This window comes from Panthera onca, chromosome D1 (genome assembly GCF_046562875.1).
Source record: "Panthera onca isolate mPanOnc1 chromosome D1, mPanOnc1 haplotype 2, whole genome shotgun sequence".
Lineage (NCBI taxonomy): Eukaryota > Metazoa > Chordata > Mammalia > Carnivora > Felidae > Panthera > Panthera onca.
The window spans coordinates 30,410,159-30,436,356 of NC_138348.1; the positions used below are offsets into that span (position 1 = coordinate 30,410,159).

General features: G+C 41.7%; 1 protein-coding gene across 9 annotated transcripts in view; it reads left to right on the forward strand.

Annotated features, from left to right (window-relative positions):
- Positions 1–26,198, forward strand: part of MPPED2 (metallophosphoesterase domain containing 2) — a 176,610-nt gene that overhangs the window by 72,501 nt on the left and 77,911 nt on the right. For all 9 annotated transcript variants that reach the window (XR_009602302.3, XM_060606269.3, XM_078433343.2 and 6 more), the window contains exon 4: positions 15,227–15,452. Coding sequence is in view for 8 of the 9 variants with exons in the window: in XM_060606269.3 (XP_060462252.1) it covers positions 15,227–15,452 (226 nt within the window). In the remaining variant the exon portion in view is untranslated. The remainder of the gene's footprint in view (positions 1–15,226; positions 15,453–26,198) is intronic.

The following is a 26,198-nucleotide window of genomic DNA, read 5'->3' on the forward strand; positions in this document are numbered from 1 at the left end:
AATTTATTAACTGTTTATTAACTGTTGCTCCCAGCTGAGCATAAGCTCCACAGGGGCAGAGATCCTTTTCTGTTTTGTGCGTCATTATATTCCCAGCCCATATCAAGCATACTTGACTGTCACACCCAGCAGTCCCAGGGAATAGTGACTGTAGTGGAAAGACTGTGACCATTCCATGGGCATTCTCAAATCTCATCCTGACTTTTGAGAGGGTCAGGGATTTAATGAGATTTAATGGGATCTAATAGGATTTCTTTTCCTCAAGGCTGCTGGATTAGGAAATTAGGTTATGACCTGACTTTGCAAGAACTTTGAAATGAGCTTTTAAATGAGCTAAAAGGGAAAGAAAACTACAAAGTGGGTGAATCTGAGACTGTGGAGTTGAAAGTGAAATGCCACATGACAGAGTTAAAAAGTAAGAACAGTTTAACCTAAAGAACTGAAATCTGGTCAGACCTTCCTACTAAGGAATCAACTGTACAAGCTTTGGATGGGTTTGAATAGAAATGGTTGGTGTTCTTGGTTGGGGTGAATTATGTTAGAACTTGCAAAGAGGTCTCCTTTTCCTGCTAGTGTGTCTAATCTCCAGTTCCTGGCTAAAGCACTTCAAAGAAATTCATTTTTTTTTTAATTAATGAAAATAGTCTTTTTTTCAAAAAAGTTTCACCTCTACTTTTCAGCACTTAACTATCAGTGATACTGGCCTTATTTCCCACTCTGAGGAGAATAATCCTAGTGGAAAATGTTAGTATTTCAGAGACATACAGAAATGAATACCATGGTTGAGATAGGCCTGTGTATTATATGAAGATAACAGTCTGGAAAATTTTTTTACTCAGAACTTTGAGAAGCCACCTTGGTATTTGATATGAAAAAGGGGTGCAATATTGGCTGAGAGTAAGCAAACACAAGCCCTTAGCTTCTGATGGAAAAAAAAATAAGTAGAAATTGGATGTTAGCCTCATGGAAGATCTTTACCACTTGGGTTTCACCAAAGGTGCCTCACTGATAGTGTTGGAAACAGAAGAAAAGTTTGGAAGGACAGTGGCTGAGTCCAGAGAGATCATTTTTATTGTCTTAAGTTATTCTCTGATTTAAACCCACAGTTAAGGTTGCTGAACAGATGTTTTCCATGGGTCCTAAGGAAGAAAATGGCCTTAAAATAAAGATTATTCTGACAGTGAACTTTGAGTAGTCCTGCGTGTCTATGAGATATGAAGAAATTAGTGGCCATATGCCCAGAGGGCTATTGGATGGTACTTACAGGTAGTGGCAGGTTGATTTTAGGAGCCTCTCAGTTTCTCTGAACCTAAATTTCCTGATCTGTAAAGCAAATCATTTAAACTGTCCCCAACTCTGTAATTATATGATACGGTAGAAAAGGAGAAGGTAGATCTGCAAGATTGAGGGGTCCATCTTGCAGTTAACTCATTGGGTGACCTTGGAGGAGTCATTTAGCCTTGCTGGGTCTTAGTTTCCTATTCCATAGAAGGACTGGTTCTGATCTCTGAGGACTTTCCTAGGTTAGAATTTCAGTGAGCTTGGAATTAGAGAAGAGGTCGGGAGCACCCTGCTGCCTCTTGATTTTTATGTAGGAAGCAAAGGGAAAAAGCTGGCCCTGAAGTATGTTAGCATGGATTCTTTCATCTGACCCAGTGACTTGGGGTCCTGAGAAGATGCACACACATGTCCTGTTTGGCCTAGGCAGTAGGCTCATTTGTAAAGAGTGGCCTCGGGAAAGCCAGCTGTCAAAACAGCAGTGATTTGCCTGAGAGGCCTATGGGTAAGAACTTTCAGATGAAGGGATACAGTGAAGAAGAAATACAGGCACCTTCCTCAAATAACGAATGGCTATTCCATTAACTCCGCTATTGATTATCTCCTCTGAGCTACCCAATCCTGAGAACAAAGGTTGGAAAAATCTTTAAATGGGTAATGGTAACCATGCAACAATAGTAATTCCCTTTTGTTTTGAAATTGAAACACATCATTTGTATGATGTGTGTAATTCATTCTTTCATTTATTCATCCATTTATTTCTTCACTCGTTGAACAAAATTGAGTCCTATGTGTGGGCCAGTCTCTTTGCCATACCCAACAACAAAAAAAAATGTTTCCTTAAAGCACATTTCTAAAATTGGATTTACTTTCTCAATTGTAAATGAATAGTATACTTTGTGATGTGTACAACTGGTGTTAGCCTAGGATATAGGAGACAGGATTTGTTACAGTTTAAGGCCATCTGGAATCCAAAATTGAGGCACTAGCTATTCATATCTACATGATTCTTAGCCAGGATAAAATTATTTCTTCATTCATTTATTTGACAAATAATTGTTGAAGTCTACTGAGAGTGTAAAGATGAATAAAATGTAATCTGACCCTCCTGAGGTCCACAGGCAAGTGGGAGAGAGAGAGCCCTGTAGACATACTCTCATTCTATGAACTACAAGTGCTTGGCAAACTCCGAGCCCAGGGTATGAGTGGAGAAGTGGCTGAAACGGCCAAATCATGAAGAACTGCACGTACCACACAGGGCGTTTGGCCCTTGGTCTGTAGACAATTATAGGGATTCTGGGAGGATTTTAAAGTGGGTGAGTGTGTAAGTGCATGGAAGGAATAGATACGATCAGATTTGTATTCTGATAAGATCACCTCAGCTTGAGTATGTAGAATGGATTAAGCAAAGTCTGCCTTACAGGAAGATATTTTAGTTTCCTAGAGGTGCTGTAACAAAATACCACAGACAGGGTGCCTTAAACAGCAGATTTTATTTTCTTTCAGTTCTGGAGGCTAGAAGTCCAAGATCAAGGTGTCAGTAAGTTTGGACCCTCCTTGGCTTGCAGATGGCTACCTTCTTGCTGTGGCTTTTCATGTGCATGCACATTCTTGGTCCATATTGTTTTCTTTTTTTTTTTTTTTAATTTTTTTCTGTAACATTTATTTATTATTGAGAGACAGAGAGACACAGAACGTGAGCAGGGGAGGGGTAGAGGGAGAGGGGGAGACACAGAGTCTGAAGTAGGCTCCAGGCTCTGAGCTGTCAGCACAGAGCCTAACGCAGGGCTTGAACTCACAAACTTCGAGATCGTGACCTGAGCCGGTCGCTTAACCAACTGAGCCACCCAGGCACCACTGTTTTCTTCTTATAATCATGCCAGTTGAATCAGATTAGGACCCATCCTTATAGGCTCATTTTAACTTATTCACCTCCTTAAAGGCCCTACCTTCAAATACATTCACATACTTGAGGTACTGAGAATGAGGGATTCGACATACGGATTTTGAGGGGTTACAACTCAGCTCATAAAAGAAGCAAACCTAAAGGTAGGGGAAATCCACACCTTGTCAGAGGGCATGGGCGTGTATGATATGGGGAGAAAAATAGACGTGTATTTTAACGAACAATTTAAGGCTAAAACAGTATGTGCTCAGTTGACTTCAAATGTTCAGAACATTTGACCACCTCTGCTCTTTTTTTTTTTTTCTTTTCATTTTATTGTCTTGCTGGGAACAGTGTTCAACAAATGAGTATGCTCTCCAGTTGTGCCAAGATTACCTGGATTCCTTAACATATTTAATTGTATTGTTTAAGGAAAGCTGCAAAGAATACTGTATGCTTTAAACACACTGTTTATGAGAAAACATGGATTTAGGAAGACCAGTGAAAATTTGTCTTTAACTGTAGATTTAAGAGGTTGGGGACTGGATCTCTGGAAACTGGAAAACTACGATGTCTTACTTCATTTGGGGTGCTGTAACAAAATACCACAGACTGGGTGGCTTATACACAACAGAAACATATGTCTCACCTTGGGAAGGCTGAAAAGCCCAAGGTCAAGGCACCAGCACAGTAGAGTTCTGATGAGAGCCCTCTACCTGGTTAAAAGATGGTGTCTGCCCTCTGTGTCTTCACATGGTGGAAAGGGCTGGAGATTTCTGGAGGGTATCATTTATAAGGGCATGCGGGGGCCCCTCCCTCATGACCTAATAACCTCCCAAAGGCCCCATCTCCAAATACTGTCCCACTGTGGATTAGGATTTCAACATATGAATTTGGGGGGACACAAACATTCAGACCATAACATATGAGAAAGGAACATACATGTGAAAGTGAAATAGACCTCCAACTCCACTTCCTGGAACCTTGAACCCTAAGGCCATAATAGACTTTCCAAAAATGCTTTCTTCCTAAGGAATTATACTACTCTGTACTACTTTATTCCAGAGGGGAGGCTTGTGGTATTAGGCCACGATGCTATTCCTAAGGAAAGAGATCAAAGATTTTTGGAACTGGTGTTTCATTGAAACCGAACTTTACCACTAGGAGACTTCGTAATTTCATAGCTCACAGGAAGTCTTTGTAGCTCCTGATTGTCTGGTATTCTTATTAATAGAAAATTTTGCCAGTTAAAGGGTGGAGGGAGAAGCAAAAACGGAAGAGGAAATGAATGTAGTCTCCACTCTCTCCACCTCATTGCTGTCGCTATTGATCAAAATAACCCTCCCTGAGAGATTTCTTTTAAAATTTTATCCTTAAAATGCTTCATTAAAATTTTGAATTATAAAATGGGAAAAGTCAATTTTATTGGATCCTAAATTTTGCTTTGTGCAGCGTCCTGTCCAGAATGTAAATTATTAAAATTGACATAGGATGTGTGTGCAAGGTAATATCCCCTTTCGTGGGCTCTTCTCTAAATTTCAAGATATTCTGTAGAGTGGATTAGATTATACAGTGAGTAGGGACTCTGAAAAGAAAATAGAATTGTGTATTGATGCCTTCAGAAATATTATTTGATGGCAATAAAATATTCTCTGAAATTCCCTTCAGAGGGGAGAAAATGGAGTTTGTTTGCAGTAATTGCATTTTCTAGCATTTGCTCTCATACTTTCCAATATAAGCCAATTGGAACCTGTGATTTGGTTTTGCTTATTGGCAAAAGTACCATGTAAATTGATCTGTGATGCATTTAAAGAAGATGCTTTTGAAAGTTTGGAAATTGAGATGGCTTTTTCTTATTAGATTTTGAGAGTATTAGGGTTCATTTCTATATTTTAGTCTAATGTAATATTAGCCAAATATGTTCTTTTTCAATTTAGTTTTAATCAAGTTCTAGAAGACCATTTTCATCCAGCCCCAGTGGCGCTGTTAAGGCAGAGATTTTATTTCCACTGTCAACCCTCTGCTCTGGCTTCTGTGGACCGGCCCCTTGGAATCACTACACACTGAAATCCTGCATTCATCTGCCCAAACGTTATTTCAGCAGGCAAAAAAACAGTATTTATTACAAAATGATTTTTTATTACTATTTGAAGGGTTAATGTGGAGAAGGGATCTAAAATTCTCTAAAAGTGTTCTTTCTTTTAAAGAATATGGTCTTTTTGCCTGTGTTATTTTTCTTTAATTTGATTTTCACCATATTTAATGGCCAAAAATATAAACACAGGATTTGCATTTGTTTTCCCAATTATTCAGTAGAATAATTGCCACTTGCTTTATAATTTGCTTTTTAAAGACTTTATGGGGAATAAAACAATATATTCATCAGCTCACCATAGGTTTTTGTCAGTCAACGCTACTAGTTTATTCAAAATATTTATGGAATATTGTTTTAAGGTGGTAAGAAGTAGGAGATGGGCCCCTTACCCTGAATGAGGTTACAATGCACAATGGAAGACAGCGTAAAAATGATGATAATAAATAATAATTATCTTTGTGTGTCCAGTTAGGATTAGGTCCTTTAGTGATCACACTCAGTCTGCATTTTCCATTCTGTAATGCAGGTTGTACCATTATCCTCATTTTTTCCGATGAGTAATATGAAGGTTAAAGAGCATGTTTTGAGTTTGAGTTTCACAGATGATAAGTGACAGAACCAAAAACTTGGTCCCATATCTGTCTGACTCCACAGCCCATGACCTTTCCATCATGCCATATATCCCTACTTTCCAGTATGTTTGAATGATAGAAACATGCACACAGCTGGTTCAGATGAGCCTTGACAGTGTCTTCACCAGTTCTTTTTGTGACTGTTCACTGGAACCCTGATTTGGATCTAGTTTTCTGAAGCTTGAAGAAGTAGATTGAAGGGTAATTAAGGAGATAGTCTTAGCTGTTCAGATGGAATTTGTTGTATGGGGTGTAAATCTTTCTCAACAAGCCAAGCCTCCATTTGTAAGGGAGAGATTGGATGAAATACTGTGAAGAAACTACCTGTGGCCCCAGCCAGATGGTAACACTCGAGTATAACTGGAACTGCAGTTCAGCAGACCAGTTACCGTCACGTCTTCATATGTAGAATGTGCCATATTGGTCTGGGTGAAAACTTAGTGATACTCAGTTGGGAAACAACATGGATATTGCCATTTGTTTTTACTCCTTTGTGACTGCCTTTTAAAATGTGTGAATGTGAATGTGAATGTGTGTATGTGCCTGTGTGTGTGTTTAAATCATGGAAAGTTATGTTAGATTAAGGTTATGGTTGAGACTGGAAATGCATGCAACACCGAGGGACTGCTGAGCAACGGTGAAATCTCTAAGCTGGTGTCTTTAGTAATTATGGGTGCTAACAGCCTGCTCCCTCGTGGTTTATACTTCCCAGTGATTTACCTGCCATCAGTGCCACATACTGGTGACTACTGAGGTCCAGAAGGGGTCTGCTTTCCTGGGTGGGGGACGGGTTTTTGTCTCCTTTGTGTGGATTAAGGCTTACAGCATCTTCCGGTGCCTTGGGATTCTTTTCATGGAGGAGGCTGAAGAAGAGGAGGGAGCGTTTCAGCTGTGGCCTCTTATGCTATCCCTGATTCCTGCCGTGAACCACTGGGCTTTCACTCGGCAATCCTCGCATTCTCCTGGGTTTCCGGCTCAGCCCTGACATTATTGTAATATAGTTTTCTGTGTTTAATATTTCTTAGACTTGGTTTCCCATTGCAAGCATGGAAGAAACCCTAATGCATGAGTTTCAGAGGAGAAGGTAGCAGTCTGAACCTGCTGTGTGGCTCCATCAGCAAGTGTGAGTATTAACGTTAGAGCTGTCAGGACTTGTGAAAATTAATGGAGCCTGACGGGGGACAGACTGAGGTCAGAGACGGAGCTTTGCCCTGATTGAATGTTTCTGGTGGCTTCGCAGCCGAGGCAAGTGAGTGCAAACCGTGAGCCGAGAGGGATTGCCGGAGGTCCATTCATTCATTTATCAAGTAGGCAGTGGGCATCAACTCATGCCAAGCATTTTTCTAGGTGCTGAGGGAACAGTGGGGAAAGGTGGGCTCTGCCCACTTATGACTGACAGAGGCCTCTCCCTGCCTCCAGGCTCAACTCAGCCCTGCCCAGCTATCAGCCCCTAGTAATCCAAGGAAGGAATGTAGCTGACCTATCTCCTTAGTCCATCCCGGAGCCTCAGTTCTTCCATCCTGTGGCCACTGGTATTTTTTTTTTCTTTCATCTTGCAGAATTTTCTGCTTGAACAGTTTTCAAGCCCAAGTTACTCTTAGTCCTCAGTGGAATGGAGAGACTTCAGGAGTTTGAACATTTTCCCTCTCTGCTGGAGTCATGATATTAAAAATACAATAATAATGTTAAACAGAAAAAAAATGCTGCCTTTTATCTACCTTGGGGTTATAACAAGATCCTTTTATAACACTGGCATTAGGGAACAGTGTCTTAAAACAGGCCCCTGACACTGCCCCATGCAGGCTGAGGGTTTCAGAAATGTGATTGAGTCGTAATATATCTCTTTTGTTTAGAAACAGTCCCACGATAATAGGTCTGACTGTATATCTGTTTTATTCCTTTTTAATTTCAGTAAATTAGTTTTTTTTCCTAGCACACCGGTGAGGGAAAGTCGGCCCGAAGGCTGTGCCTTGTGAGTTTGATTTTCCTGGGTATCTAGAAGCTATAGCACATTGTCTTCCTGTCTTGTCATCTGTGTGTTTTCTTCTTGCTGCGTAGTAAACTTTATTTCATATGAGCCTTATGCCACACACATTTTTGGCTTCTTTATATATTTTCAAAGTCTATCATTTAGGGGTTTGGAGGGGAGTGGGCATAGAGATTGGAGGTATTGAAATTTGTCAAATACATATTTGTTACATAACTAGGTTTTCTTTTACCCACAAAACCTTGCAAGCCACGTTTGCTTTGGGTTGCTCTCCTTCACAAAGAACTACTGCCATACTCTGGGTTTTTGTTTTCCTCAGTTTTAGCAGAAATAAATAGGAGATAGCAGTCCATCAGCCTTGCTCATCAGATCCCTGATAAAAAATGGGACATAGGGAAGGCGGTTTTTGGCATTAGCCAAAACCATTTTGGTTACCCCTATTTTCCATACTTGCCTTTCATAAGGAGTGAAGAACGTGGGGTGGGAGGCCGTCTTCTAGCAGGCGGCAGGCAGATTCCCAAGAGAAGTGACTATTCTGGAATTGACTTTGGATTTTGATTTGACTGGAACTTAAGTTTTTTAGTGGAATACATTTTATAGTGATTTGTGGCAGAAAACTAGGTCACAGTTGTATAATACTTAATTTTGAGGGACATTAACTTTTATTGGTGGCGGCGGGAGGGGCAAGCTAGCAAGGAGTCTTGTTTAGCCAGAGCAGTGCTGCTATATGTTTATTTTTAAATGGTGATACACACGGGTGCTGGTCCTCACCACCCTCCTTACTTCTACCTAGTCTAAGTCACATTTCTGTTTTACCTCTCCAGTCTCCGTAGGTGTTTGGATTTATTACCTTGGACTTGTATTCTGTCAAAGTCTTATCTCAGTTCTCAGAGTAGAGCCAACACGTTTTTAAATTCTATGACCCTGCATAAAGTTGGTTCCCTTCTCCTTCCCAAGGCCATGACCTTCCCTTCCTTGGGTAGGCTCCCAAATTCTTCTGGGAGCTGGTGGGTAAGAAATTACACCCACAGCTGCAGTAGCATGTGGGGAATGCCTTAATTGAGCCAGGATGTGTGTCGTTGCAGTGTGAAGCTGAAACTGCTTCATGACCCCTGGAGGAGAAATCCATGACCCAGCCAGTTTTCTTTCGTGATACAAACAGAAAGGGCCATAGCTGCGTAGAGCTAGAGAAAAGGATCGCCCTATGTGGAGGAATGCTACGAGGAGGACTCACGTAAGGGGCAGGTCTTGAGCCAAACTTCCTAAGACTTAAAAATGTGGGATCACCTGGAAGAAAAGTAGCACGGGAAGCAGAAGCGCTATTCTTGTCCCACTGGTGCCTCCATCTTGGCCTGTGGTTTTGCTTAGCAGGCGGCAGCACCTCTCTGGCGCTCCGTTTCTCCATGGGTAAAATGGAATTGGATAAACCAGTGGCTTTCTCTTCACTATTTTTAAAGCAGGGATAGCCCTTCACAGGCAATCTTTCCCCAGACTGTAAAGCGAGGGCAAGCATGGCCGCTGTGGTGAGCGCGGGAGCAGGTCTCTCCCTTGTGCCCTGATCTCTCTCCTCATCACCCTGCTCCAGCTGCAGGGAGGCTCACGGAAACACAGCTCTCAAATCACCAGGTCAGGCTGGCTCTGAAGATCCTGCTGGGTCCATGTGTTGGGATTCATGGGAGCCACTTTAAGTCACACATTAAATGTCCAAGGTTTGGTAAGGAAGGGAGGCTGACTTTGGCACGGTTCGCTGTGTGTCTGCTTTAAAGTTGTTGCGGATTATCAGACATGCGCATAGCTGAAGATCCTAAAGTTTTCTAGTCATTCTGTTCCCCTCTTTGTACTCCTAGAAGAGTACCCCCAGCTGATTCTATGAAGATACTAGGGATATTCCAGATGAACAGTCACTCTTGAGAGATGGTCCCAATCACTGGTTATACTATTCGCTTGGGAATGCAAGACTGATCCTGGCAGAGTGTTTGGGAACCAGTAAATATTAGAAATCATACAGAAGGAGAGAAGCAGTGTGTTCAAGGGACACACTTTGCCGGGTGAGCCTCATCTTGACAGAAGCAGCTGGGTTTGCCTTGCATGCAGGTGGAAGGCCTCATAGGTCCGCTCGCCATCCCCTCTAGAGCCAGATGCCTTCATGACTCTAATAATAACTTTTGTTAACTTGAAGGACACCTTAGACCATGCCAACTTCTGCCTTTGGAAAACCAAAGTTCTCTTTCCATCTCAGATGCTTTTCCTTGGCAATAGTGACATTGTGCCCTTGTGACCGGGGAGTGATCCGATTTGTGGATAAACTAATATTTTCTTGGATGGCAACTGGGAAGGGTAATCATTGTAATAATTACTGTATCACAGCTTGTATCTATTGAGTCATGACGTGTTAGAAACTGTACCAGTTCTTTACATGCAGCATCTTGTTTAATGTGCACCAAACCTTGGGGGTGATATTATCATTTCCCCCATTTAGATGTGAGGAAAGTCCAGTTTAAAAATGGTTTGTTGGAGATTTTTTGGCTAGACTGAATTTGGGGGCAGAGAATAGGACACTTCAGGAGGCTTAAACTGAGTAAATTCTGTGTAACCATGTGTCTCTGGAGGACAGTGTGACAGTGGTTTAAACTTTGTCATATCCCAAGATGATAAGCTCAGTTCCTGTAATTCTCCTAAGGAAGCTCCTGGCAAATCATACAGAAGTTCATTCATTCTTCCACGTATTCAGCAAATACTGTGTGTTTCCATTTGGAAGGTATTGAACCGGATACTTTGGGTCAAATAAGGAGCCCCAAGCCGTGTTCCATGCCATCAAGGACTTCACAGTCGAGGGGCAGACAAATCACATGCAAAAAGCAAAACTAAAAAATAAAAATGGAGTAAGAAAAATAATTAACATGCACTGATTGCTTATTTCATACCATGCATATGCTTTAGAAAGTTTATCTCACTTTATCTTAAACACAGGGTTTGAAGTGGGCACAGTTATTATCCTCATTTTGCTAACACACTTGAGAGAACATAAGGACTCTGTCCAAGGCCATGCAGCCAATGTGTGGTGAAGCCTTCAGCAGAGTCCCTGCTCTTAACCTCATGCTGCCTCCACCGTTTAAACTGTAATAGTTGAGAAACTGGTCTACAGAGAATAGAAATGTGAGACATACAGTAAGGAAATACTAAATAATATACATAGAAGTAACGGTGAAGAGGGAGAGTGTAATGAGTCCCCTGAAAACAAGATGGGAGACAAAGGGAGCTGAGGAAGAAGAGAAGGGAGAGAGGAGATACCGAAGAAAGAGAAGGAGAACCAGGGACTGCAGCAGCTGTTATCAAGAGAATAGAGACTTTGAGGGACAGGGATGTCACTGCAGTGTGGTGTGATCTGTGGAGATGAGAAGTGAGAAAATATCTTGGCTTTGGCTATTAGTAAGTTTTTATTGACATTCTGGGGAAGCTTTGGGAAGAGAATAGAAACAGAAGCCAGATTGCATTTGGTAAATTCTGAGTAACCATACATCTCTAAATTGCTGGTTCTAATAACAGAGGAGACCATCAGGCAACACAAACATGGTAAGTGGGCCACGTGTGAGAATTCATAGGGAGTGGGAAGGTCCGTGGCCAACTGGAGGTCTGTATTTCCTGGTCTTTTGATTTTCCAAAAGTAGCTAGAAAATCAGAATTTTTTGCATGGTACATCTTGACTTCTAAATGTTAGTTCAGGGGTGCCTGGGTGGCTCAGTTTGTTGAGTATCCAACTCCCAACTTTGGCTCAGGTCACGATCTCATGGTTTGTGGGATCAAGCCCCACATCAGGCTCTGTGCTGATAGTGCAGAGCCTGCTTGAGATTCTCTCTCTCCCTCTCTGTCTGCCCCTCCCCTGTTCGTGCACACTCGCATGCTCTCTGTCTCTCTTTCTCTCTAGATAAATAAACATTTAAAAAAAAATAAACGTTCAGTTAGAAAAACACACACACACAAAAGCATTGAGGGCCCAGTGTAATACATCTGTGGGCTGTATTTGGTCTACCAGCTGCAAGCTGGAATCCTCTTTCCAAAAGTTTAGATGGGAGATGAAGAAGCATCTCAAAGAAGAAGCATGGTTTAGGATTGTATGTGTGTGTGTGTGTCTGTATTTGTGTGTCAAGGGCTGCTTATTTTTGTTTTCTTGCTTGCTTGTATTCATTTACTTGCTATAGACGTCATTCTGCCATATTTGTGAATTATCTGTATTATGATTAGCTTAGTTTTCTTTAAGTCACCTCTTATTTTATATGTAAAAATAGAAAAATAAAAATAGAGATGAAAAGTAGAAATGAAAAATGAAGCCATGTATCATTACTTGTACTGTTACATTATATTTTTCCAGAATGCATTTTTAAAACCTACTTGACATTTTGTCAAAAGTTCATCCCCATTCCACTTAAAATAATCGCGTATATCGCTAGTAGAACATATACTATGTCTTGGGAAAGATGAATGCTTAGGGTTCGTTAGGTCATTCAAAGCAAGAATTTCTCCATGTTAGAATAACTGTATATGGCCTTGGTTTTTTTTATTCAGGCAGGTCAACTTCAATGGCCTGATCTGAATAAAATGGATAAAGGCAGGCACCTCTTTGTCTGACAATTTTTCAATGATGCTATTTGAATACCAAGAAGTTTGGAGCTTGACTGTAGAGCCTTCCATATTAATATAGCCTTGGGAAAAAAAAGCCTAAATACCATCAAGTAACAGGAGATTTGTCAGCTGTCCTGGTTACACTTTTCATATAAAACATAAAGGTTGGAAGATTATAGATGAAAGGTCAGTTCAGCTATCTATCTCTATCTCTATATCTATATCTATATCTATATCTATATCTATCTATAGAGATATACCTATAAATATAGAGATAGAGATAGATAGATATCAGGCATGTATCAGGTATATGTCAGGCAAATATCAGGCATATATCAGGTGTATATCTCATAACATAGGTAACAGAGGATGGAAGTTGGAAACTACTATTGAATTCTCAGAAAGAGATGAGTTTGTTGGCAGTGTGTAAATATCATCACTGTTTCTTTGGCTGTTCATTCTGATAGCTACTTCTTTATGCTGAGTCTCCAAAATTTGATGTAAAAGACACCGAAGAGGACTGTCTTCCTGAGGAAGATTTACTTTGCAGCGGTTTTACTTTCTTAAAATAAATGGTTGGAAGGGGGAAATAGACTTCTTTTGCCTTCTCAGTCTCATCCATGCCATTCCCAAACCAAAACTTTAAACTGGAAAAAGCAAGAAGCCAAGCCCTCGTGCAAGGGCAGTGGTGCATAAAGAAAGGTTTACAGTGAGTCCATCATCATGAAAGATTAAAGGGGAACTGGGCAGCTGTAGCGTGACTTGTACAAATAGAGTTGCTCAAAGATTCGTGCAGGTATGACCTGCCTTGATACCCATTACTGTCCAGGAGAATGTTTCAGCCCATTCCGGCTTTGGGAGCACAGGTGATTCTGGGGGTGCAGTATCAGGCCAAAGGGGGTCACAGAACCATGATGTTAGAGTCATGAGGCATCTCACAGATTTCCAGTGTGAGCAGTGTTGGAGATTTACGGCCTGTTGATACATCTTTCAACTGTATCTTAAGTGCAGGATATCGTCATTCTGTCCAAGTAGCTTGCAACATACGTCACAGCTCCTTATTGCCTTATGCTAGTGCACATTATAAACGCGCAAAAACATACACCTGAGAGAGGCTTCCTATTTTTTGTGAGCTCTTCAGCACAGCCTTGTGCATAACTGAGGCCAAAGTCATGGCACGTAGTACCGTGTGCTAGTAGTCAAGCATATCCATTGACGCTTGGCCGCGATGTTTGCGGTTTCAGCTTTCTGCGGTGTTATTTTCTGACTGCTTTCATCTCTCTGTTAAGCTTCCCCATTAGACCATGTGCTATGTATGCAGTTTCATTACTGATAGAAACCTAAACATCCAAAGCTAAAGAAAACAGCATTACAAAGCATATTCTGGTGATCTTAAAAATCGTTTCAGTGTTGGCAAATATGTTTGCAGCGCGCTGCTGAGATTGCGGACTTCATGGCGTGGTCTCTGCAGTTTGCATTGCTGAAGTCCATGTACCTATGGCAAAACTTGCCTCCGCCCCCAAAATATAATTTTCTTCCCCACTAAGCTTCATTAATTAAATCATTGACTCTGGCTTGCTGGTAAGGACCAATTCTTACAACAAGTGTATCCAATTTCCTGCTAGTGGTAACTTTCATTCTTCCTGGAATAGCAGGAAACATTAATTTTGCATTGGACCCAGGAGTCTCAGGAAGCTGGAATTATAGGCACCATTGCCCCACCCTTTTCTCCCCTAAAATAGAATGAAATGAAATAAAATGAGCAGCAGCTCTGCAGTGAGGCTTGAGGGATGGGTAATGACAAAGAAGAGAAAGGGCATTAATTTCAGGATGGGGACAGCTGCCCGGCACTATCTCCCTTTGGATTTTGGTTCTTACAGCATCACGGTGAGTTATTAATATGTATGATCTATACTTTATTCAAACATTATAAATCTATGCAGAAGTCTGGTGTTTGGGTTTTCCTTTATAGCTTTCATTCTTCTTCCCAGAATTATCTCATTTTGATCGGGAAACTTTTGCATAAAAAGCACACACCGAGAACTCACATTTCCATACCATAAATATTAAAAGGGGGTTAAGCTTTACAGTTTCTTCTCCCATCCCAATGGGAGGAAAGTTAGCCTTCTAATCAGGGGGCCATTATTAATGTTCTTTTTATTCACAAGCCAAAAGGTAAACTTTAACTGACAATATGAAATTGTACTACATAGTTCCTTTCATTTATGTAAATTGTGGAATGCTTCCCTATGTCATGTCTTTTGTATGATATACTATAAATACACTTTTGAAGGATGTCCTGCAAATCAAGCAGTTATCTGAGCTGTTAAGAACAGTTGGTTGGCTTATTTTTTGAGGACCAACCAAGTCCAGACCTTTGTTAAGGATTGTGATTAAAGTGTTTTTCTCTGGATAATTATTAAGTACGGATTTGTCACAGTATACATTCATCACAGTGAATCTGTAGCACAGAGAAGAGGGAAATGGAACAAGAAAGCTGAATGTCTTCTTAGTAGCTTTTAAGCTTCTTAGCAGCTTCCTGTCTCCTGTTTATTGTCATTTTTTGCCAGCATAAAGGCGTAGTCATAAATTTTGGTTCCCATGGAAATATAAAGGAATGTGTGAGCTATTTCACTTGGGTGTACTGTCTGCTAATCACCCAGTCTCGGCTGTTGTACTTCGTGATGGGAAATGAACGTGCTAATTGGTACTCTTTTTTCTTATTTCAGGAAACCTGCCATATGAATATAAAATAGTGATTGCTGGGAATCATGAACTGACATTTGATAAAGAATTCATGGCAGACCTTGTTAAACAGGACTACTACCGTTTCCCCTCTGTGTCCAAATTGAAACCAGAGGACTTTGACAACGTTCAGTCCCTCCTGACAAACAGTATTTACTTACAAGACTCGGAGGTAACAGTGAAGGGATTCAGGATATACGGGGCACCTTGGTAAGTGCTCATTCGAACAATCTTCCCCTTCGTTTTTTTAGCTAAGAAATCCTGGTGCAGACTTAGGTGCTTTCAATGCAAAGGATAAGAGCGGAAAGAAACCTTATTGCTGCAGTTCGAACATGACACGTATTCCGGCACTGCTGGAAAGAGTATCGCTTGTTTTCAGTATGGTGCGGATTTCTTTAGGCAAGATCAGTAGAAGTGGGGCTTTGGTAGGTGTGTATATGTTTATGCGACTGAGGCTGCGTGTGTGTCTGTGGAACACAGGAAGATTTGGGGGAAGGTCACTGTGTTACTCTTCATGCAGATGCATCTACTCTGAACATTCCATCAGCCTTAGGTAACTCATTTCCCTCTCATTTCATACTGGACGCATTCATAAAATATCTTGCTTAGATTAGGGTTTCTAAAATCTTGCTACACATCAGAACCACCTGACCAACTCGGAAGAAATACGGATTTTGAAGCCATACCCCCAGAGACTCTGATTCTCTTTCCTGAGATAGAGCCCAGCAATTTGTATTTTTAAAGCTTCCCAGACGAGACTGATGTGCAGACAGTTTGGAAGTTGCAGGTTGAGAGCTCAGCACTAGAATGCTCAGCACTGAGCTCTAGACAGGTTGAAACAGGTGCATATTCTTTGGGGCCAGATAGGAGGCATTTTGATCTTGTCTCCGTCATTTGTCAGTTGTGTGGTTTTGAAGAAGTTAATTCACGGAGGATGAGCCTCCATTTCTACATCTCAAGACAGTGGACATAGTACCTACTTTAGAGGGTTATGAGGATTAAATTAGGTGGCGTTTGTAATGGATATGGAAGAATGCCTGGTCATTTGCCAAGGATAATGATTATCATTTTCTGGCCTTGGTTCTGCCACTGAGTATTTGTGTGAACTTGAACAAGTCACTTAGCCTCCAAACCAGTTTCTTCATCTTGAAAATGGGAGTGTTAGGCTAGAAGATCAACATCAGGGGAGTCTTGGATTTTTATTTATTTATATATCTACTTTTTGAGAGCTCCGTATGTATATAGAGCAGAAGAACTAACCTTTACCCACCCAACTTGGAGAAGTATCCCAGCCCTGCCCTAGGATTTGTGGCTAAGACTGCAAGAGGACAAACAGCGTGACTTCCCTTTGGCCATCTCACTCGCCAGTTTGGTTCATTCTCTGTAGAATAGAAAGTTGAGATATATTCTCAATAGTTGACAATTTTTTTTTTTTCCCTAGCTTTACTAGGTGGTATCCAGAAGGGCTGTTGAGTGAACACAGGAACTATATTTTATTTTAAAATCCACCTGGCAATGATGGTGAACTCTTACTTGAGTCCTTGCTACATGGCAGGCATTGTTCTAAGTCCTTTTTTGTCTTTTATATCCTTTTCTTCTAAATGCCTTTAAGAAATGGACGCTGTTGTGATTCTCATTTGGCAGGGGAAAAAAACTCAGGCACAGAAAGGTTGAGTAACCGTGCAGGGATCACACAGATAGTTAGTGGTAGCTTCCTAATTTTGAGTCTGACTGTGGGGTGCATGGTGTGACTGAGGTGGTGGTGGTGGTGTGGCCACTGCAGTGGTTATATCCAGCTGTATTAGTGTATATCAGTTAATGTTTGTTATACATGAGAAGGTGGTAAAGGGCAGGAGAACAAACCGTAGAAATTGGTCCTATCAAACTACGGTAATCTGAAAACTGGTCTCAGGTAACATAGGGTGTCCACATTAGCATTTCTGAGCAAAGGGCAGGAGAGGGAGCTTTTCCAGCCTCACAGCTCACGTCCTAATGACTATGCAGTAGTTGAGGAATGACCTTTGATTGACAGAGAAGCACTACATGGAGTTAAGCTCAGTTTTTTAGCACCTGAAGATAATTTTTGAAAAATTTTCGAAGGCACAGAACGTGGAAGGCCGTTCCCGAACAAGCCGGACTTTCAGAGATCTCCGGATTGATAGTTCCTTGGAATGATGATAACAAACAAACTCCATTATCTGAACAGATGCAGTTCTGTTGAGGATAGGGTTTAGCTAACCCAGTTGACGGCTGTGATGAACGAGGGAGTGACTTTGGATCCACAGGCAGATCTTGCAGCATCTCAAGGAAAAGCAAAACAAAATAAAACAAACAAACAAACAAACAAACAAAAAAAACCCACATAGTAACTCAAATCTGTGATATGATGGAGGCATAATCCTTTTCTGATGGTACAAACTTCAGACGTTTGTATCTGAGCTGAATTGGTGTCATTCAAAAATTGTTTATTTTAATATTGGAGAGGGTAGTTAATCAAGAAAATAGGCAGGATGAGCCCTCTGAAATGTTATCCTGGAGTTGTCTTTATACATAATTTGTTGGGATTTCCAGAAAGTTTAATCTATCACCTGCCTAGCATTTCCTTGCAATGAGGGAGATATGTGTCACCCATAGGAATTGCTGGTACTTTGACTTGTAACTAAGAATACAGAGGTTGATGAAAAGCAAATTTCATTTTCAATATGTATTTTGGAGCTGTCAGTCATTTGGATCCCACTGTGAAGGTATTTTGTTAAAATTAATATTCGCAGGAGTGCTGATAATCTGGACACTGATTTAGGAATCCCTGCATTGGCCTTTCTGTGCCGAAAACACAGATATTCCTAGTTCTATCACTTATTCAGCCCTGGCACCCTAGGTGAATTTCTGAACATCTCTCTGCCCCTGTTTTCTCATCTTTAAAGTGGGAGATGTCAGCATTACTTCTTTCATACAGTTGCTATGAGGATCAGTGAGTTAATAGTGCACCCACAGCACCTAAAGATTTCCTGGCATAGAGTAAGCACTTAATAAATGTGAGCTAGTACTCATAGGGGGGCTGGTCTTTCAAGTTTACTTCATACTTTTGTCCATCGTCATATGAAGATTGTTACACCAGGAGTCAGATGGGGTGGGTTCTAGCGTTAGGTCAGCCTCTGCTGATTGAGTGGCACTAGGCAAATCACTGAACGTCTGGTTTTGTAAAACAGGGCCAACAAGGTCTGCCCTGTTTTCTCTCAGGCACCACTCCCTTAAATGGTCACCAAAGTTAGAATTTTCAAAGAGTATCCATATTTTCAGGAATGCTTGATTATTTTAATATCTTGTACACTTTTTAACCTCTTTCACTATTAAGAATTTGACTTACAGGGGCGCCTGGATGGCTCAGTCAGTTAAGTGTCTGACTTTGGCCCAGGTCATGATCTCATGGTTCATGAGTTCAAGCCCTACATTGGGCTCTCTGCTGTCAGCACAGAGCCTGCTTTGGATCACTCTGTCTCCCTCTCTATGTTCCTCCCCCCCCCCCAAAAAATAAAGAATAAATAAACATTAAAAATAAAGAATGTGAGTGGAAGCAAAGTTTAGGGGGATTTATACCAGAGCTACCACTTTTCTTCCTTCAGAAGTTAGGATTTTCCATCCCTGAGATTCACTAGTAGGTGAATGTCTGCTTAGTACCCATTAGTTATTCCAACCCCAAAATAACGTAAAGTGGTTTAAGTTTGATTTCCATGGTTGATTTCCAATGAATTTTGATATGACTAGTGGTCTCAATTTCAAAACAATCAAAATAACATCCGTGATCCCAAGGATTTCCATTCTGTCACCGGTTTCTCAAAGGTGATTGCCATCCAACCAGGAAGATAGAAGACAACTCACATATTTAAAAAATGTGGATTGTGACTCGTGTTCAGTACAGAAAAGAAATATCAGTCCACATTAATTACAGTGTTTTAACTTGTAGCACAGTTGAAAGCTTCCTAAAGAGGGAGAATTAAAGCAATGTCTTTAAATTTACAATTTAGCAGGAATCTGTACGTGGAGACTAATTTACAACACTTTAAAGGATTCATATGTGTTTGCAATAGGAGTGCGCCATGGTACTTCTCAGATCCCCAAGGGAGAAGATCTGGATGTGGTTAGATGGGTCTGGGAAAATTCAGTGGCCTTCCTATACTGAAGAAGGTGTAAGTGGGCTACCTTGTCCTGGAAGAGAGGTGATCCCTTGGAAGGAGGTCAAGAGCTGACTGGTTTCAGGCCTGCCTCATGAGACCTCATGGCAGATTTTGTGGTTTCTGTGTGTATTCCTTCACCATCTTGTTCTTCTACGAATCTTGAAGAAAGGAATCAGCCATGATGTATTACCTTCCTTGGGAGTAACAGTTCAGTCACAGCTTTTCTTAACGTCTCCTGTATTGCTTTTCTCTCATTCTTTGCGGGAGGAGAAGAGGGTCTTGTGTTGCCAGACAGGACTTTAGTCCCATGATGGGAAAGCTTGTGGATTTCTCATATCCATCGCATTGCTTCTCTGCCACCACAATGGTTCCTGATTTCCTCTTTGTGATCACTCTCAGTTCTGTCTTTTCCAAAGGCTGAGTATGGTTTGAAAGAGGAGATGATATTTTAATCTGTGGTCTGGCCAGGGTAGAGGGGAGGTAGAATTTTGAAATCATCTTTGTATTTTTGGTTATTGTATCTAGAGCCAGCATCTTAGCACAAGTAGGTTTCAGTAAACTCATTTGTGGGACCAGCCCCTTCCTTTTTTTTTTTTTTTGTTGGTGGTGGGGGGTGGGGGTGAGGGGGAGGGGAGGCATGGGAGGGGTTTCAATTGCTCTTTTGATACTAAGATGCTGTGTAGAAAAAATCCAGGTACTAATTGATCCAGAGCCAAGCTGCCAAAAGTAAAAAGTCCATATTGCTCCGACCCGAGCAGAGCAGTTGTATTGTTCAGCAGTGGCTTCACCTTGTTCCTCCCTTGAACAGAAATGCAGGGCTGGTCTCCCGTGGCTTTTAATGAATATGAGCAGGGCTTCCCAATGTCCAGGAATTTGATCTCTATGCTGACCAAGGGGTCAGGAACAAAGAACGCACTTTTTCATGTTAGAGTACACCCAGGTGTAATTTGTCAGATTTAGTAACTGTGGAGGAAGTGCCTTAACTTCTCCAGCAGGAAAATTAGATGGGGCCTAGACAGTGTAATTCTAAAATGGCTACAGTACCAAGAGAAAGCCCATTGAGTTGCATCTGCAAAGGAAGCCTGAGTGGGATTTTTTTTTCCCTCCTCCCTTCCCCTCATTTCGGATTACAAACATGTTGAGTTCATTCATTCATTCATTTAGATGTAATTTTCTCAGCATTTTTAAAAGTGGGAGTTAAGTGTTGATTCCACTCTCTGCAGCATTTATAATTGTGTTTGCACAGAAATAGCTACAAGGTTGCTCACGTTTCCTTGTTCTGATCAGTGCAATAGTACTTTATGTTCACCCTGTCAGAAAAGCTTCAGATGTTTTTATTTCCAATTATAAGTTTTGTAATGCATCATGTATTTTGCTGACAGTCTTCAAGTTCTTGAAATAGCGAACAAATTAACAGCAGATACTGAGTGAGAGGATTAGGAAACCAATTGGCAACTCATATGATAGAATTCAGATATGGGGATGGGTGGAATGGGCTCATTTATTTTATTTTCACAGTCATACTTTGTAATTAACTTGGGCCAAAAAAAAAAAAAAAAAAAAAGGAAGAAAAGAAAGAAACACTCCACGTTCAGCAGGAAAGTCTTTTCACGCTAAAGAACAGGACTATACCAACAATCTTGGTTCCTACCATCATCTCAGGGACTCCAGCTTTGATTCAGGAGGGTTCAGAAAGGTATTGGCATGGAAAAAGGCCTGTGTGTGTGTTAAACAAATATGCACTCTGCTTTTACATGACTCTGTTTAAAGGCCCAGGCTAACATTTCATTTTTCTTGGCACAGAGCCCGCAGACTCTCCCATATGAAACCAATGGGTGTTCTGCCCTGATCTAGAGTTACAGGCTCTGTTTACATTTTTGCCTGTTCCAGAATGCAGCTGACTGCTCTTAAAGCCGCACGGGATCAGATTCACTTCTGGTTTAACAACTGCCCTGTTTATTTGAAAAAGGAGAAAGCAAAACTGATCACTTTGCTTTCTACCTCCCATTCATGGCCATAGCAGTAAATACCATTTCCAAAGCCTGGTTGTGTAGAGCTTCTGATGTTAGATCCGCTCATACCTCCTCCCCACCCCTATCCCCCTCCCCGCTCCATCCAAACCCTTGAAGCCCGCCCTGGTGCCTTCATCTGATGTATTGGTGGTGATTGTGTAGAATGTGGAGGGGTGTATGGAAGTGTTCATGTGCATTCAGTTACGCTTAGTATCAGCTATTGGCATAAATTGAATTTTTGCTTGTACATCCTGAGAGACAACTTCAATTAGCAAACAAGAGTAATAAATAAACTTACATTGAAATGGTTATTTCACTCCGAGCATTGTCACCTGCATTGTCTCATTTGGGCTTCCCAACGATCCGAAATAATTAAAATTTAAGTTAAAAAAATAATTTTAAGTAGTTGAAATAGGCAGAGTCGTGTTAATAATAGTAATTAATAATAGCCAGCATTTCCAAGTGCCCATACGTCTGGTGCTGCTCAGTATTGCCTCCTTTGACTGAGGCGGCCAAGATAACGTTTTTGACAGACAAGGTGAGTTCTGGGGGCACAAGGACTGGAGTCCAGCACTCCTGTGCTGAGCTGTGTATACTAAACCAAGATACCTTAGTAACCACATGTCCTGCTCCTTGACCTGAGGCAATTCAGGAAAGAGCCACTTGGAAGACTTAGCTCTTTTTTTTTTTTTTAATGTTTATTTTATTTTTGAGAGAGACAGAGACAGAGTGCGAGCAGGGGAGGACAGAGAGAGAGAGAGAGAGAGACACAGCATCCGAAGCAGGCTCTGGGCTCTGAGCTGTCAGCACAGAGCCCGATGCAGGGCTCTAACCCATGAACCATGAGATCATGACCTGAGCTGAAGTCGGACGCTCAACCGACTGAGCCATCCAGGCGTCCCTAGCTGTTTCTGTCTAGTTGCAAAAGAGGCACACAGAAATCCACGCCTGTACTTGTCAGGAGCTCTTAGGATTCCAGGTAAGGTACTCATAGGGGGAAAATAGGGATATTGAGAGAACAAAGAAATGATCAGGTTGTTTTTGTTTTGTTTTGTTTTGTTTTTTTCACGATATCCTCCAGAGCCTAAAGTTTTCTGTGAATAATCTGTGTCTCAGTGTGCCAGAAGACGTGGATCACCTCCTTCTTGTCCTCTTGCTCCATAGAGATAACTTATGATTCCTTTGCACACACATCAGCAGGGGCATGTATTGGATGTCTCTGGTGTTTTCCATCCAAGGCACCAGGTCACAGCTGAGAAAGACAGCAGGTCCTGGACATATGCACCAAGAAGGAAGTGCTGGCAGGTGCCCCGCTGACGTCAGGCCTGGCATGGGTCCACACACCATGCTCCAGGGAAGACCTGGCCCTTAACACTGAGACCCAGCCGGCTGGCCGCTGGACGTTCTTTCATTTTCTCATGTTACACTAACAGGCTCCTTTTTTTTTTTTTTTTTTTTCAACGTTTTTTATTTATTTTTGGGACAGAGAGAGACAGAGCACGAATGGGGGAGGGGCAGAGAGAGAGGGAGACACAGAATCGGAAACAGGCTCCAGGCTCCGAGCCATCAGCCCAGAGCCTGACGCGGGGCTCGAACTCACGGACCGTGAGATCGTGACCTGGCTGAAGTCGGACGCTTAACCGACTGCGCCACCCAGGCGCCCCTAACAGGCTCCTTTTTAACCCATAGTTGGTGCTGGTGGATGGAAGGAGATTATACAGTGGCTCTAAGCTCTGTGAGGGCAGGGACCCTGTCAGCTTTGTTCTCTGCATACCCCAGGCTAGGCCAGTGCCTGGCACATGGTGGATGGTGTGCCCGTATCAGCTGAATGAATGAATGAATGAATGAGGGTGGTAGTGGTGGTGATAGAGCTGTGTCTGTGGCGGATGGACTGAAGGTCTACACAGATGAGTCATGAGTTGCACAGGAAAGGATATTTCCAATATGAGATCAAGCCTGGCCATGAATTTACAAGGAGGACTTAGAGATGGCAGAGCAAAATAGAACCAAACGGAGCACTAAACTATGTTTGTGAGCCTTGTGAACATTCTAGGTCCATCCTGAACATTCGTAAATACAGAGAGTATAACATCTCTCCGGGTGAGCATGGTTCAATAAAAAGTTGGGGGATGGGAGTAGTTGGACAAACTTAACATGAAGTCAATGAGAATTTTCAAAGGAAGTCTCCGACAATATTTTGAGATTCCCGTCAGTTTCTTTACATTCAGATGCCTTATCTCTGTGCTAAGAGCAACTACAGAAGTTTCTGTTAGATTTGGAGACTGTGTCTTCAAGCTGTAGTAAAAGTAGTCAGTGTAAAGCATGAATTTGGTAAGAAGCTAGACCAGCTGGGTACTTAGAGAGGTCTTTGGACATCAGAAACCAGTTATCAGATATGTGGTATTCTCTTTTCTTAATGGTCAAATTCCCAATGGTTGAATTTTTAGAGTCGAATTAGTCATGCGGATTCTATATCATTTATTTTTAAGCTCTTTTACCAACATGGATTTCTGATTTTATACTCTGAACTGTTAAGTGTAATGTGAATTTCTCCAGGTAGTACCAGAGAGTGAGTGCACTGGGGTCCCGTAGACAGTCTTGACCCAAATTTGCCTGGTTCCAGTCACCGCTGCTGCCCTGCCGTCCACGGTGCCCTTCTACCCTATAGAGCCGATGTGTTCACTAATAAGTCCAGGTAACTACCCAGGTTCATTTAATCCTCCAGACCGTCAGTGAAGAAGGTGAAATGAGCTTTGGAGTGCACAGTTCAGAAGTTGCCACTTCCACTAAGTGCTCCCCTTTGGCCAGGTTCCACATCCGCCCAGACTTCCTTCCTTTTTGCCCTTCCAAGGAGTCTGCATGCTGCCAAAGTTGTTTCCCAATAGAGGCGTGATAATCAAAGCCATGCTGTGTTCTGTGCTCCACAGGGGAGAAGCCCTCTGACCTTCTACGCTGCTCAGTGAGAAGCAGTCAAGGCACAATGTCACGCACCTCCTAATGATTCACCTATAAGCCCGTGGGAGCTTACAGGGGACAGGCCAAACCATGTTGTGCCCAGGGACAGCCCTTTGACAGTGAAGGCTTTGTTTGAAACTGGGCTGAGCACTTCTTGCTGATTCTCTTTTCCCTTAAACCATCCATTCCTCAGGTTAACAAACTTCTTGCAGGGCGTCCCCAGCAGGAAAATGTACCCTGAAATGTCTGAGCCCTAGGCAGGACATAGCATAAACACCTGCACGCCTGTTATCCCTTCTGAAGGGAGAAGCAGTGACGAATAGAGGCCATAGGTTTGGCCTTTAGAAACAGCTATCCCCAGTGAACTCGAGTCTCAGTTTTATCATTTAGGAATCATTTACTTTGTTAAGCAAGTTATTTCATCTCCCTGAGCCATAGTTTCACCTATGAAACTATATAGTTTCCATTGAGTATGCAAATAGTAATAACTACTACTTAAGAAGCATCACTCACGTACAGGCATCTTCTATAACATTGTTTTTAAGTGTCACACCAACCATATAAAGAAAATAAAATTACCCCCTTTTGGGAGATTATAAAATTGAAGGTTAGAGAAGTTAACTCACCCAGGGACACTCATTTCCTAAGTAGCAGAACTGGACATCAACCCCAAAGCCTTTATTCTTTTCACTACTCTATATATTTTTATGGGATTCAAATGTGATCATGTAGGTTAAGTTCTTGGCACTCAGTAACTATTATCTTCTATTGTGAAAGGTAACAATTGTGTAGTTTCACAATGGCTGCTATGTTTGTTTATTTGGTTTTTGGTTTGTTTGTTTTGTGTTTGTTCTGTTTTGTTTTCTCTTTTATGCTGGTATATCAGAGGAAAGGGGGCAGAAATGAAGAGGAAACTTAGTCTAGGAAAATGATTCCCCTTGTTTGTGTTTGTGGGAAAGAGAGAAAGAGAATTTTAAAAGCAAATATTGTGCAGTTGTGCACAGCAAGTTGCTTGTGATCTGGAGTAGTGGAAACCATTTAGGAAAGGAACCCCATATATTGGCTGCATTTGGTCAAAAGACATGGAAGACTGAATAGATGTCTGATAAATGAAGACATATGTGGCATTTTTTTTTTTTTTTTTTTTAACATTTATTTATAGCACAGAGCCCGACACGGGGCTCGTTTTGAGACAGAGAGAGACAGAGCATGAACGGGGGAGGGTCAGAGAGAGGGAGACACAGAATCTGAAACAGGCTCCAGGCTCTGAGCTGTCAGCACAGAGCCCGACGCGGGGCTCGAACTCATGGACCATGAGATCATGACCTGAGCCGAAGTCGGCCGCTTAACCGACTGAGCCACCCAGGTGCCCCTATGTGGCATTTTTAAGGTCACTTACATGAAGTATCATTTGAAATGTATGAGTAATGCTTGGTAGTGCATTTTCACCCAGGAAAAATAAAGGTAATCTTGGATGGGGACTATAAATTGAATGTGGAATGTTCCATGAGGGCTGCTTAAACAGGAAGCTAATGGCAAATTTGAAAGCCTCTGGGTTCTCAGAATGCGTGTGCATTCTGTAGAAAGTAGAAAAGATGAGTTACAAATCTGCATTAATCCAGGAAAGGATATAGAAAGGCGGTTTTGCTCAAACATAAGGAAAGATTAGCTTGGGTAAAGTATAAATGCAGTTGCTACAACTAATAACATCCAAGTATGAAATTCGCTGCCAAAAATGAAAAGGCAACAAAGAGAAGCACCTTGCACATAAAGACAAATTGGAGGAAGTAGTTAAGAACCAGCCGGAGTAAGAT